The sequence below is a fragment of the Hermetia illucens genome, chromosome 1 (genome assembly GCF_905115235.1).
Source record: "Hermetia illucens chromosome 1, iHerIll2.2.curated.20191125, whole genome shotgun sequence".
In the NCBI taxonomy this organism is placed as follows: Eukaryota; Metazoa; Arthropoda; class Insecta; order Diptera; family Stratiomyidae; genus Hermetia; species Hermetia illucens.
The window spans coordinates 118,162,790-118,177,258 of NC_051849.1; the positions used below are offsets into that span (position 1 = coordinate 118,162,790).

A 14,469-nucleotide genomic window follows, 5' to 3' on the forward strand; every position below is an offset into this window, starting at 1 on the left:
GGAGTTAACACCGAATGCAACATTCCATGCACGAGCACCTAACAAAGCAGCTTCCATAATCCATTGACCTGACCAATTTTGGCCATTTGGCAGAAATAACATCTTTCGCTATTCTGCTGACGCTACGGTACATGCCACAAAGGCGAAGAAATATAATTTAGTGGTAATTAAAGGTAGTCTAGAACCAACCTTTGTAAAAACGAATTTTTTTCTCAAAATTGTAAATTATAGTTTTGTATTTATATCAAAAATATTTTATAAGTTACTGGGAATTGGAAAAGTGAATAAAGGGTGTGTGGATAGTAAAAACATTTCTTTTTAAGACAAGTGAGTTCAATAATCGGAGAAAAAGGTCAGCGAACACAATTACACGTACATGCACTTGTACCCAGAGTGCATCTGTGCGACCGAGTCTCTCTAATGGCGTCTGGTGCAGAAAGAATGGGTACGACAATGAAGCATTCGCCATCCTCATGACAGATCTGCTTGTGCGCCGCTCGGTCAAAGAATTGTTCAGAGCATTTTGAAAGTAACGTAGGTACAATCCTCAGTATAGATCGTGTGCTTAAGGTTTTCGTTTGCCGCCGCCTCGCTGGTTCATTCAGTTCTGATCGCACTCTGTAAATCTCTGCCAATTACTTATTCCTAATTCACAGCAAGTTAATTCCGTGATTTAATCATAATAAATAATATTATTTCAAAGTAATTTTTGTATGCACGTTTGCGTAATCGCTTCTTGGACTGGGAAGATTTCTCCTTTTGCAAGTATTCAGTAGTGAATAGAATAAGCTGAAATCTAATTCTAGCCAGTGGATTTCTTTACTGAATAAGAAACCTTCCTATCGTAGCGACACGATGTATCTGTCGATGGCAGTATGGGGTCGTTGGCACCTCAGAATTATGTCACATAAAAATAGCCAGGGCATCCCTGACCTGTGCGCTTTGTACCTATTGTAAACGAACTGCGATTGCTCTGTGTGAACAATACGCTTTCTATGCATACTATGCCATACTGTACTTCACCGATGCAACAGTTCCACACAAAAATAGAATACGTCTAGTAATGACTTTGCAGTTTCAATAGCTTTGATCAAGCTATGGAATGGATACCTTCCTGCTCCACAACTGCAATGACACTGAAAAAAAATACAAATATTCCTTGGTAGTCTGGATCTTAATTAAAATGTAGGCAGAGTTTTGCCACTTCTTCAAATATTATTCAATACTAACTTCCTGCCAAGTCAGAGTTAATGGTAATAATGTACGAAGGTGACCTCCCACATGAGTATTTTTTTATTTTTGCATATGTGGCAGGTCATAGCCTTGATCATTCACATATACATACAGTGAGCAAAAGTGAAATCCGTGCTTAGAAAAGGCGTAGAAGGAATTGTGTGTGTTGTGTTTTTACGGGAACGTTGCATACAGTCTGCTGAATGCAATGCAAAAAGAATCAAAGAAAAAGGGTAAAATAAGACCCACTCTGAGTGCGAAAAACAAAACAAACTCGTATGCAAAATTGAAATCCGGGCAGTGCCAAAAATCGTAATAATGACATTAAAAACTCAAAAAAGTCAGGAAACCGGAAGCTAGGCGCTTCGGGTATAAAATGTTTTGTGTTTCCCTAAGTAAGGGACGATGAGTGCATGACAGTTCCGTGGGTACATAGTTAAAAATCCCATTGCTCTCTATTTTTTAAAAAACCGTTTTCACAAATAATTTGATTTGGAATGCATTGCATTGTATAGGACTTTTAGTATTTCCTGGGATGTCAATTAATAATAATAATCGTTGGCGCAACAATCCATGTTGGATCAGGGCCTTGAAGTGTGTTAGAGTACTTCATTCAAGACCGTAACGGTACACTAGGAGGCAATGTGGTCAGCCTTGCGCTCGCCCGAGATTATTACCCTGATTTGACTCAGGTACTCATTCACAGCTGAGTCGACTGGTATCCGACGTCAAATCACGATTCAAATCCCACTGCCACCAATGTCAATTATTCTTGACGTCAGCATCTTGTTTGCATGGCGTAAGATGTAGTAAATTCGCGCCAAATTGACAAGTTTGAATTGCTATAACTTTGACAGTATAGCCGGATGGATTGGCATGGTCCTCTATGCGGGTGCAAAATTTGGTACTGCTAAGATGAACTTAAAGGGGGGGGGGTTCGCTAAAATACTACTAGTAAGTTTAGATGAGCATATATCGGAATGGGTCCTATTTTGAAGTTTAGACTTCGTACAAGAGCATCACCCTGATTATTTTGTGATTTTTGGGTTTGGTAGTTTCCAAAAATGAGGGTATGGTCATATCTTGAATGTTTAACGAATACACAATTTTTTTTGCGCTGGTATGCAGATTTTTTTAAAAATATCAATGTTCATATTCGCATCCATATTCCGCTCCACGGATGCCACATTTCCCACGCCGTCCGCGCCGTAACAGCTTTCCTACCATAGCACTTCCCAAGTCGTGCATTTTACGTATTGCACGAAATAAAACTTGTGTTAATGAAGTCAATCAAGTAAAGCGATTTGAGTTTGTTCAAAGCCGTCTTGTTAAAGTCCAAATGCTTTGGGGTGGTGTACTCTTTGTCGATGAATCTAAATTTAATGTATTCTCCAGCTTTGGAGAAAAAGCATAGAGAAAATCTAACGCAAAACTGAAGCCCAAAAATCTGAAAATCCCAGTAAAGAAAGAGAAGAAAAATTCCAACCGAATATATACAGCGTTTGATCAAATCCACTGCCCAGAATGATGTATATGATGTTAAAAATCCCCATACAGAGTATTAACTTGTCTTTTGAGTTTTTAATGTTGTTGTTACGATTTTTTCGAAATGTCCGAATTTAAATTTTGGATACGAAAATATTTTGTATGTATTTTATCCATTTCGCTTATTTTCGTTGCATTTCGTTTCGGAGCACTTACGTATTTCATACGACGGCGTCCGGATTTCACTTTCGCTCACTGCATGTATGATCCTGAAGAGGCAGCAATACGACATCACCCTGAACATTTTTCTAGACATATGTATATACGTACATAGGTAGCGGTACTTTCACATATGACAAAAATGAATGTATTGTTTCCATGTGATTAAAAATGAGAAAATTAAAGGTCTTGAGAATTTAAAGTAAATAATGTAATAAGCTATGGTATGTATTGCAGGCATATAAAAAACAAAAACGTGCCCAAATTTTTTAAAGGTGATTTCCGTTAAAAAGTGAAACTGTTTTTAATCTTTATGTTATCTGCTATATATGATTTTGTAGCATATATTATATAGAATTAGATGTGTGATTTCCATTTTTGGAAAAAGTTGTCATAAAGTAACCACCGCTTTTATATATGCATATATCAGCATGCGGTTATAGGTTTTATTTTCTAGGATGAGCATAATGTCGCGTCCAGACACTTGTTAACTACCGCAAACTCCAAGCCTTCAACAAATATTTACCTTGGTTTGGCATATCGACATCGTCATCGTGCCCAACTGCGTTACACTAGCCACAGACGTCCAACCAAGTTGTCAAGCAAGTTTTTGGTTGGCGAGAGATTGCACGTGTGTGGACAAGTTACGGTTGCGGTTGCCGCAACCTGACGGCCAACCACACATGGTCAGCCCGGCGTGTAATCTCACTGTAACCGCAACCAACAAACGTGCGATTTCCTTCCTAGTATTAAGCCTGCTCACCACATTTGCTGCTTGTCGCCACCCAACCGGAACTAAAGGTAGAGCTTCCTTGAAGACTCATTTAGGATTAATAGCAATTGATCTTAATGGAATCTGTGAGCGAATGGTGCTTTAAAGTTCCTCTATAGGAAGTTTGGTGGAAGTACATGAGCATATACATTGTTATTCTTTTGTTTCTGTTTCCGAGCATGAACTTTTTAGAAATATTTCAAGGGCAGTGAAAAGAATAAAAGTTTTAACTACTATAGTGCGGCGTTATAAATATAGACTTCATTGGGTAAGTGGAAATATTATATTTTACAAGCATATTATAGAACAAACATAAGCTTCATTTTTAAAGTAAGTGGGCAAATTGTTTTTTCTACCCCCGCCCAGTAAAACTATTTGTTCCTGTTAGGGAACTCCAAACCCCCAGAAACGTGCGGTGTGAACTCTAAATCGCTTACAACTTCAATGTACAATGAACATTCCATGTTGGCGAAGTTCGCTCCAAATCCGCAAAAACAAGATTTCACATTGCTTCTTCATCTCGCGCACGCGCACACACTTTGATTGTTACCAAAAAAATGTCACTCCATTGGAACAAGCCAAACACCTTGTCCACGAGTTTACATTACGACTATTTGTTTATGTTTGGCAAATGTGTAGACGCGCCGGATCGCCACTAGCAACCAAATCAAACTACATGCTCACACGTTTGCGTTAAGGCGATTTTTTGTTAAGACATGGTAAATATGTGGTCGCGGCAGAATATTTGTGGCTTTAATATGAACATGCATATATCTGGAAGTTTAGAAATATATGAACGAATATTTTGAAAGTTCGGCTATGTACGAAAAGGAAAATGTGCATAGAAAGTTTCTCACATAAAATGAACACAAAACCTTTAACCCGAAGCGTCGAGCTTTCGGTATTCCGACTTGCCTCCATTGCCTCTCAACACACTTGAAGGCCCCGATCCAATTGGGTTATTGCGGCAACGATTATTATTATTATTATATAAAGTGAACTTATATGAATGGTGGGATCAATGGGGACATTTTAGCTTTCGTTTTTAAGGTTTTGTTTGCAAAACAAAACCTTATTAAAATCGGTTCAATGTCTGTCGGTCTGTCTGTCCGTCTGTCTGTCTGTTTGTCTGCCACACGCACTTTTCTCAGAAACGGCTATACCGATTAACACGAAATTTGGTGGGAAGGTGGGAACTGTGGACGCCCAGACATGCACTGAGTGACATCCTTCTATGTTGAGATTTAGGGGGCCCCCCATACATGTAAAAGGGGGGTGTAACATTTTTTCTCACCGAATATTGTCATGTGGAGTATCAAATAAAAGTTCTCGATTGGTACTTTTCGAAGCCGGTCTTAGTTTTGAGATTTGTTAAAAAGGCGGGGAGTGGGAGGGGGAAAAATTTGAAAACAATTAATGAAGCTCCCTCTATAAGTGCTATATGGTGCCCAGGCCTCAAAATACTCTCCATATTTATATTACATTTTTTACATTTTTACTACCTGAAAGGTAAAAATGCAACGAAGGCGGTCAAAAAAATTTGTGAAGTTAATGGGTCGGATACTGTAATGATTCGCACAGCCCAGCGTTGATTCGATCGATTTCGTTCTGGTGTAGTGGATATCGAAGATACACCCCGTACTGGTAGGTCAATCGTCGTAGAAACCGATAAGATCGTCGAAATCATCCAACTAGACCAGCATGTGAGCATTCGCTCGATTGGCCAGAAACTGGGTAAGGGCCATAAAACCGTTTGGAACCATTTGCAAAAGTTTGAATTCCAAAAAAAGCTGGATGTTTGGATGCCACACGAGATGTCGGAAGAAACTCTTTTTGACCGATATATAAGAGGGGATAATGGAGTTGCCTTCTAAATGACAACAAGTTTCCGAACAAAACGGCGCATATTTGACTCAAATCCGATAATTCTAAGTATGTTAAATAAAGCGTTAAAATTCGATCACAAATACGACATTACTTTTTCCCTAACCGATGGTAATTGGCACGGTTGACTGGTCGCTGCAGTACAAGCGGGATACACTTGCTGCCTTCTTGGATATAGAGGGAGCTTTTAACAACGTCAGTACCAACGCCATCAAGGAAGCCTTGACTGGTGTAGGATTGGCGGGGTACCTTACGCATTGGATTATATCCATGCTGAGTACCAGGATAATCCAGTCGGATCAGGGAGGCAACCACTTGACCAGAGCTTTGAACAGAAGCACGCACCGGTACTCTGGTTAATAGTAATGCACAAAATTTTACGTACATTGGACAGCAGCGGGGTGAAGGTAGTGACGTATGCCGACGACTTGGTGATATTAGTATCAGGGATGTTTCTGTCGATTATGAGCGACATCATGGAAGGAGCGTAGCACAAGGTGTGCCTGTGGGCCGCAAGATGCGGACTCAACATAAACCCAACCAAAACGCAACTGATGCTATTCATCACCAAGACAAGGATATCTGAAGTCCATCTACCACGGCTGAATGAACAAGGATTGGTTCTTTCCTCTAATGTAAAGTATCTGGGTGTAATCAATGTACTCCTGCATCTCCTCCCCCTAGACCTCTACACAAATATGCTGCATCGTGCAGTGCCGTCAGACTACGTGAGTCCGGGTGCTGGGCAGCGAAGTCCTACGGCCACAGCAACATCCTAGATGAAATACCTCGGGAAATCTGAGCATCCCCCACGGACTATGTCACACGCAAGCTGAACTTCACGAGAAACTTTGCTGTGGACCTTTCAACCAGGGCAAAGTGGTAGACCGGCGGCGTGTTGCAAGAATATGACACGGTATTGTTTACGGACGGATCAAACATGGCCTCTGGAGTCGGCGCGGGGGTTCTCTCGAATACACACGGTGTATCCAAGTCATATGGTCTCCCAGGTTTCGCCAGTGTATTCCAGGCGGAAGTACTGGCGATATTGGAAGTCTGTCGATGGCTGGGACGTGATTCGAGCCCCAAGCGTAACATAGCCATTCTGACCGACAGCCAAGCGGCCATCAAGGCCTTGTATTCAACGACGACATCTTCCCGGCTGGTGGGGCAGTGCAGAGACTCGCTCAACCATCTGGGCGGCACGCTCAAGGTCACTCTCACCTAGCAGCAGCGGGCCTGAGATGACGAAGGCTTACAAGTTTTGCCAAGCTGTGATCACGAGAGCTCCTGTGCCAGACGCGCAAATGCATTCAAGGCGGTCTGCATGGGGCACTGGCCCATAGGGGATCATGCCGCTAGGCTCGGCATACCCTACAACTCGCATTACCGAAGCGGCGGAGAAAGAAGGGAAACCCTCATGCACTTTCTCTGCGATTGCCCAGCTCTGGCTAGAGTCAGGCTGTGGACACTCTGTAAACCATTCTTTAGCGACCTCAGAGAGATTTCTAGCTGCAGGGTGGGAGAGCTGCTTTCCTTCGTGAATACTACAGGCTGGCATTGAAGATCCGAGCCGGCTGGACTCTGCCTCCCTGCTCCCATAACAACAGTCACGGTCTTAGGAGTTTGTGGCATCAAAATGGCGCACCAAAACGCTAATTGGGCTCCTCGGAGCAGCCACTGATACCTACCTACCTACCCCCAACCCAATATAACATGAAGCTTATTATCCCTAAGTTTGATCAAAATCATACTATTAGTAGCAAAGTTACAGTAGCTCAAAGTTGTCTTTACCGTGTAAATATACAACCCGAAGTACTAAATCTAAGTGCTAAGTGCATATACAGGGTGCGGCAGCATAACTTCCTTTTTTAAAATGCGCGCCACTCAGTTAGTTGATGTCATAGCGGAGCGCTAGTGGTCTCGTTCAAGAGGGGATACAGTAAAGTTTTGTCCCGACACGGTTCAGTCGCCATCATCCGTTGGAATAGTGAGGAGCGTGCCTTTGCCGTTGAGGTTTACTTTTCAAGTGGATGTTCGGTTATTGCAACACAGCGTGCATTTCGGAATCGCTTTAATTTAGCCCCGTTGGCTCTCGTCCCAGACCGCAAATCAATTGTTACATGGGTCACTACATTCAGAAAAACTGCAAGTACGACAAAAGGAAGAACTGGAGTCTCTCGGCCCGTTAGATCACCTGAGAACATTGAGGCAGTGAGAGCGTCAATGTTGCGATCGCCACGACGTTCTGCGCGCAAACACGCATCTGCCCTTGGACTATCCGATGGTTCTGTGAGAAGAATTCTTCGTGATGATCTTCATTTTCATCCCTATAAGACGGCAATAGTGGAGGAACTTTCAGAACGTGACTTCAATTCTCGGATGAACGCGTGTGAGCTTCTTCTTGATGTCGTTCCCGAGGGTGCTATTGTTTTTTTAGCGATGAAGCCCATTTTCATTTGTGTGGGTCGGTCAACAAACAAAAGATGCGCTACTAGGCTTACACCAACCCTGGAGAATTGCATCAAAAGCCTTTGCATTCACCCAAAGTCACAGTGTGGTGTGCAATTTCCTCAGATATTATTGGTACCTGGTTTTTTGAGGAAAATGAGGTTACAGTGACAGTGAATTCGGACCGGTATGTAAACATTACAGATTTTTTTTTCCACGGCTAGAAAATTTGGATTTGGGGGACACTTGGTTCCAACAAGACGGTGCAAGAGCACACACTTCAAGAGCATCGATGGCTGTTTTGAGGGAACACTTTCCAGAGCGCCTTATCTCAATTAGAGGCGATTTGGAATGGCCGGCACGCTCTCCCGATCTGTCCCCTTGTGATTTTTTTCTATGGGGTTTTTTGAAATCCCGTGTTTATGTGAACCGTCCAAGAACCCTACAAGATTTGAAGACCAACATCCAAGAAGAAATTGCCAACATAGCACCTGCTATGCTAACAAGAATCATGAAAAACGCCAGAAATCGGTTTACGCAATGCATGGAGAATGGGGGACGTCACCTAACAGATTTGATCTTCAAAACAATGTAAATAAAAACTTTAGACATGTACCTACATTATAAAAAATAAATATTTTCCGATGCATACAATAGTTTTTATTGAGTTTTGAAAAAAGGAAGTTATGCTGCCGTACCCTGTACATAACGCGCTACCATATGTACAAAGGAGATAGTGCTACACTCAAATATACTCAGAGAAGAAGCAAAGAAAACCTTTCATACCTGCAGCGCCCAGCTTCCGGTTTCCCGACTTGTTTTTTTGGCTTTTTTAGTTATTTGAATATCAGTATCAATTACTAGGGATTGCTATGTATACGAGTAGTGTACAATAAGTAAGACGTGTGTATACTTAGTACCAACGATTTTTACTTTACAAACATATGTGTTTGCTTTTGTGCAGGGAGTAAAGTCGAAATACGTGAAGATGCGTTATGTATTCATCAGTATGCAGTAATGTGCAATGTTTCTTTATTTAGGATGTGTTCATATTTGTCTTTCATATGTATATGTACATCTGTATGGCTTGAAGTTTGGCAATATATGGATGAATATTTTTCAAGGATTGGATATCGATTTCATGCTTTGTGTATATTTTCAACTTAGCTGCGGAATAACTCGGTTTTGCCCCAGCATGACATGTGTCTGAATAGCTGAGTGGTTAGAACACAAGGCTGTCATACGGAAGGTCGCGGTTCGAATCTCACTGAGTCAAATCAAGGTAATAATCTCGGGCGAGCGCAATGCTGACCACATTGCCTCCTACAGTATATTGTAGTGTATCGTTACGGTCTTGAATGAAGTGCTCTAACACACTTCAAGGCCCTGATCCAATATGGATTGTTGCGCCAACGATTATTATTATATTATGACATGCTTTATTGGGTGCTCCGGATCCTACCCCGGAGATTTTTTAGATGAGAATAAGCTTCCGCCTTTCTTATTTTGTAAGATATACTACCAATCCTAGAAACGATGATCGTCTCAGGCCGAACACTCATTTTCTTCTTAAAATGTATTTTGTGGATCAACCTTAATCCAACTGCCACGACCATTTTTAATGGGAATTGTCTGCCTCAATTTCGCTAGCGTTTTGGGCAATATGTTCCCACCTAGCGAGGTTTCACCACTTTTTCTCAAGACTTATTGGTTTCTTCGGTGGTCCTCCTCTTTCTCCAGACCCCTCTTGTTTCTCCGGAAATCAGCGTTACATGTATTGTCTGCGATTCTGTCAAAGGGTGATTTTTGGGTATTTCCTTCGACTCTTTCTCATTTTTCCATATCCCACACCATCCCCGTTTATTATATAGAGCGGTGGTTGCTTTTTGGTGGTTTGTGCACGCAATCCTTATCTTCAATACATTCCGACAGCTCATCGATTTTGGCCAAACAGAATGAAGGACAACTCTTGACTTGTGACCTCCATTCCTCCTTCCTCACATTACGGGTTGTTTAGAGAACTGCTTTGGCTCATGTCTCTTATTGCTGCGATCATGTTTGCACATTCTCAAAAAACGCCGATCTGGGGGTTTCGTATCCCGTATCGTAGGTTTACATCTTGCATCGTCCATATCGGTTTATTGCTCTGGGTGACTTTTCCATAGCCATTTTTGTCTACCTTTCCGACCTGTGCATAAACACGCCCACACATCCTAATGCGTACATGTGCGTGTTCATACGTACTGCCGAGAATTCCCTCATCTGCCTGAACGGACGCCGTTAATGGGAGGTTTGGCAAACTCTTCATGGACTCTGTCTGTCTGTCACACTTTTCTTAGGAACGGTTATATTTATAGGCATGCGATTCGGTGAGAAGGGCGGAAATGTAAGTCCATATGCATGCAACGTAATTCTACGGTGAAATTTAAGGGGTCCCCATACATGCGAAAAGAGGGGGGGGGGCACGTTAATTTATTTTTACCAGATATAGATATGTGAGGTATCAAATAAATTAAAATTATCCGGTTTAGTTCCAATATTAGGTGCAAAGGTAGCAGGAGCTGGACAGTATTCACTCATTTCGCGGGCCCATATTCAGAAACTGTCCACTCTAAAAACGCGAAGCTGCGCCTATATCTAGGCATAAAAAGACGTTCAATACTGATATTTGCTCAAACAAAGTTGTAGTAATTTATTGTTATCGTTTATGAAAATTGAGTTCAACCTAGGATCATACAATCACAATAATATAAGATATAATGTAAAGCAGATAGTATTAAGTTTGGTGAAAATTCTATCATTACTAACAATTTACAATAGATCAAATGTGTGTAACTACAACCCGGGAACAATATTTTATCCATATCAGTGAATAGTCTGACATACCAAATGCATATACATTACGAAATAACTACAAATGGAACAGTTGTGCATTCAAGCCTTCTTATATAACAAATGCACGTTTTCGTTGCTACTAACTACACTAGGTTAATTCAATTTATCGACAATTCACTAAATAATATAATAATCGTTGGATCAGGGCCTTGAAGTGTGTTAGAGCACTTCATTCAAGACCGAAACGGTACACTTCAGTATACTGTAGGAGGCAATGTGGGCAGCATTGCGCATTGCTACACTAAGTTAATTCAATTGGTCAACAAAATAAATATTATGAGAGCAAGAGGGGAAGAAGTCTTCAATAAAATTCTCTCTCCAATAATTTGTTAACAATTCTATCGCCTCGCCATTTCAGCGTAAGGCTTGCGACGATTGAGTACAATTTTTAAGGTTTTGTTTGCAAAACAAAACCTTATTAAAATCGGTTCAATGTCTGTTTGTCTGTATGTCTATCCGTCTGTCTGTCTGTCTGTCACGAGCACTTTTCTCAGAAACGGCTATACCGATTGGCACGAAATTTGGTGAGAAGGTGGGAACTGTGGACCCCCGAACATGGAATGACTGATATCCTCCTACGTTGAGATTTAGGGGGGGGGGGGTCACCATACATGTAAAAGGGGGGTATAACATTTTTTTTTTACAGAATATAGTCATGTTGGGTACCAAATGAAAGGTCTCGATTAGTACTTTTCGAAGCCGGTCTTAGTTTTGAGATTTGTTAGAAAGGCGGGGAGTGGGAGGGGTGGAAAGTGATGATTGCTTCAACGGACTCATTCTCAGAAACTACCCAACCGAAAAATCTGAAAAAAAATCATGAAGCTGTCTCTATATGGTGCCCAGGCCTCAAAATACCCTCCATATCGATATCTGTTAAAATTAAGTTAATAACAGTATATTACAATATTTTTGGGGCAATTGAGTAAAACCCCCCTTAAGTTTATCCCAGAGTTATAAAAGGTAGTAGCATAGAATATAATATGAGCCATATTATCCCCAAGTTTGATCAAAATCATACTATTACAAACAAAGTTACAGTAGCTTGAAGTAGACTTTGCCGTGTAAATTTACTGCAACTAAACATCAATATCACAGTAAAGTGAGTAGCCTAACATGCTAAATGCATATACAAAACGGGCTACGGACAAATGGGATAGTTCTGCACTTAAATATACACACAGAAGAAACAAGCAAAACCTTTCATACCGTGCTTCCGGTTTCCCGACTTGTTTTATAAGAATATGGCCAGATATTAGTTTCCAAAACAGACTAGCTTACTGCGTCAGCTGGAAGATAAGGGATCGAGGACCCTAAGTCTACCCACCGTAAAATCTAATAGTTCTCGTGCTTAAAATTTGTAAATAATAACAGAGATGATTCAATATAAAACCTAGGTCTCAAAATATATCCCATTTTGTTACCTGCATAAATAAAATTAAAAATCGTATATGTATTACTATATTTTAGAAATTTATCAACAAGACTGCCTTAAATTCAGTTTTAAGTACGACATTTTGAAGAAACATGAAATATACCTCCGTTCATTGCGGCAGAACCGAAGTTATGCTTCGCAATAGTTAAAACTTTGACACTGCAGGTGTCAAAGGCGTTATAGCTACGTCGTTTCCGCCCTCGATACAAAGTATACGCTAGAGGTGAGGGACATCATCCTAAACCCGCCGCCTGAGAGCCGGTACACGACGTTGAAGGAGGCTTTGGTGAAACGCCTGTGTACGTCCCGGGCGCAGCGTACGCGACAACTTCTCGAGAAGAGATCGGCGACCGTAAATCGAAGCAGTTTCCTTGGCAACTGCGCGACCTCGTAGGAACATCATGCAGCGAAAAAGTTTTTGGCACGCTGTGGGTGACCCGATTACCCTCCAACGGCTAGGATATTTTTGTAACTCAGAAGAATCAGCCTCTAGACAAAGTAGCTGACCTGGTGGATGCACCGTTAGAATCGACCGGCAGCCAGGTGGCACAGGTCTCCCCAGGAGGCATCGAGCCTTTGGGCATGGAAGCCATCGTCGTGTTGCTGATAGCTAAGCTCACGCATGACATCGACTCCTAGAAGCATGAAATACGATCGCGATCGAGAAGCCGTAGTCACTCGCAAGCGAGTGGCCATTATTGGTACCATGACGTTTTCGGTGCCGAAGCAAAAAGGTGCCCGACGACTCGCACCTGACCGACTTCACATGGTAATGAAAAAAGATAGCAACTGGCGGTCTTGTGGTGACAACCGTGGTTTCAGTTCACGCGCGATACGCGACAGATATCCTACACCGCAAGTACACAACTTCGCGCAGTCTCTGCAAGGACCTCGATATATTTTAAGATCGCTCGCGTGTACAGCCAAGTGTCAAACTCTATTTAGAGCCGACCTTGCGGAAGCGACGCTCTTAGCGCACCGTAGTGCAGGAACGCAACTGGCCCTCGTATGTGATGCGTCCAACCTTCCCCCTGTTCAGTAAAGTAACGGAGAATTATAGGAACCAAAAGCTGAGTCCAGCCGAAAGCAGCTACAGCGCTTTTGACAGAGAATTGTCCATCATCTATAGCGCCGTCAAGAATTTCAAGCATATCCAGGAGATCTGTAGTTTACTATCTTTCATCATCATCATTAACGGCGCAACAACCGGTATCCGGTGTATCCCTACCTTAATAAGGAACTCCAGACGCCGAGGTCCAACAATTCGATATACCTAAAAACTATCTGGCGCCCTGACCTCGCCATAGCTCCATCTCAGGCAGGGTCTGCCTCGTCTTCTTTTTCTATCATATGCTTAACGATATCAAATACCAAAAGACCCTCCAGCGGGGATCATTTAGAGATATATAGTCTCCGCAGTTCGCTTACAATATTGACAGATTGATTCGTCAACGAATTTTAATCCTCTATACCGGCTCGCTACAATATTGGATTGGGTCCGACAGAAGGATGAGATCGATGATCTCGGTTTCGAAGCTGTGGTCGTGAATGTGAAAGCTACAATGGTGGACATGGTGGACGCGGTTGACGCGGATATTTTGAGGTGGGATCGCGGTTTGCTGGGTTGTCTTACCCAGGTGAGGGTAAGGTTTTCTGCTTTCCATGAACGCACCAGGGTTCTGCTTGATGTTGGAAAAGCATTGACTTTCCGGGCTGGATAATCCTCATCCATATGGATTAAGTGACCCGTCCACCGCAACATATTGAGCCGGATTTTATCCACAACCAGACGGTCATGGTGGAATCCTCCATCCTCATGTAGGGGGCCAAAAATTGTTCGGATGATTCTTCTTTCGAACGCGCCCAAGAGTTCGCATTTTTTTGCTAACAACCCAAGTCTTCGACTGGCAAGATCATAGTCCAGTTTAGTAAGAGCTTTGCCCTTATGGTGAGACTTTTCGAGCGAAACAGTTTTCGTAAGCTGAAATAGGCTCTGTCGGCTGCCAACAACAGTGCGCGGATTTCATCATTGTAGCTGCTATCGGTTGTGAATCTCGACCCTAGATAGGAGAAATTTTCAGTGGTCTCAAAGTTGTAG

The 14,469-nt window shown here is 42.1% G+C and overlaps 1 protein-coding gene across 5 annotated transcripts in view; it reads left to right on the forward strand.

The window, feature by feature from the left end:
* Positions 1-479: 479 nt before the first annotated feature.
* LOC119653869 (UDP-glucosyltransferase 2-like) overlaps positions 480-14,469 on the forward strand; it is a 201,106-nt gene continuing 187,116 nt past the window's right edge. For 2 of the 5 annotated variants that reach the window (XM_038059003.1, XM_038058996.1), the window contains exon 1: positions 498-620. Coding sequence is in view for 1 of the 5 variants with exons in the window: in XM_038058968.1 (XP_037914896.1) it covers positions 714-765 (52 nt within the window). In the remaining 4 variants the exon portion in view is untranslated. Of the gene's footprint in view, positions 621-693; positions 766-14,469 lie in introns of those variants that run through there. The other 3 variants (XM_038058978.1, XM_038058987.1, XM_038058968.1) reach the window with 3 other exon arrangements.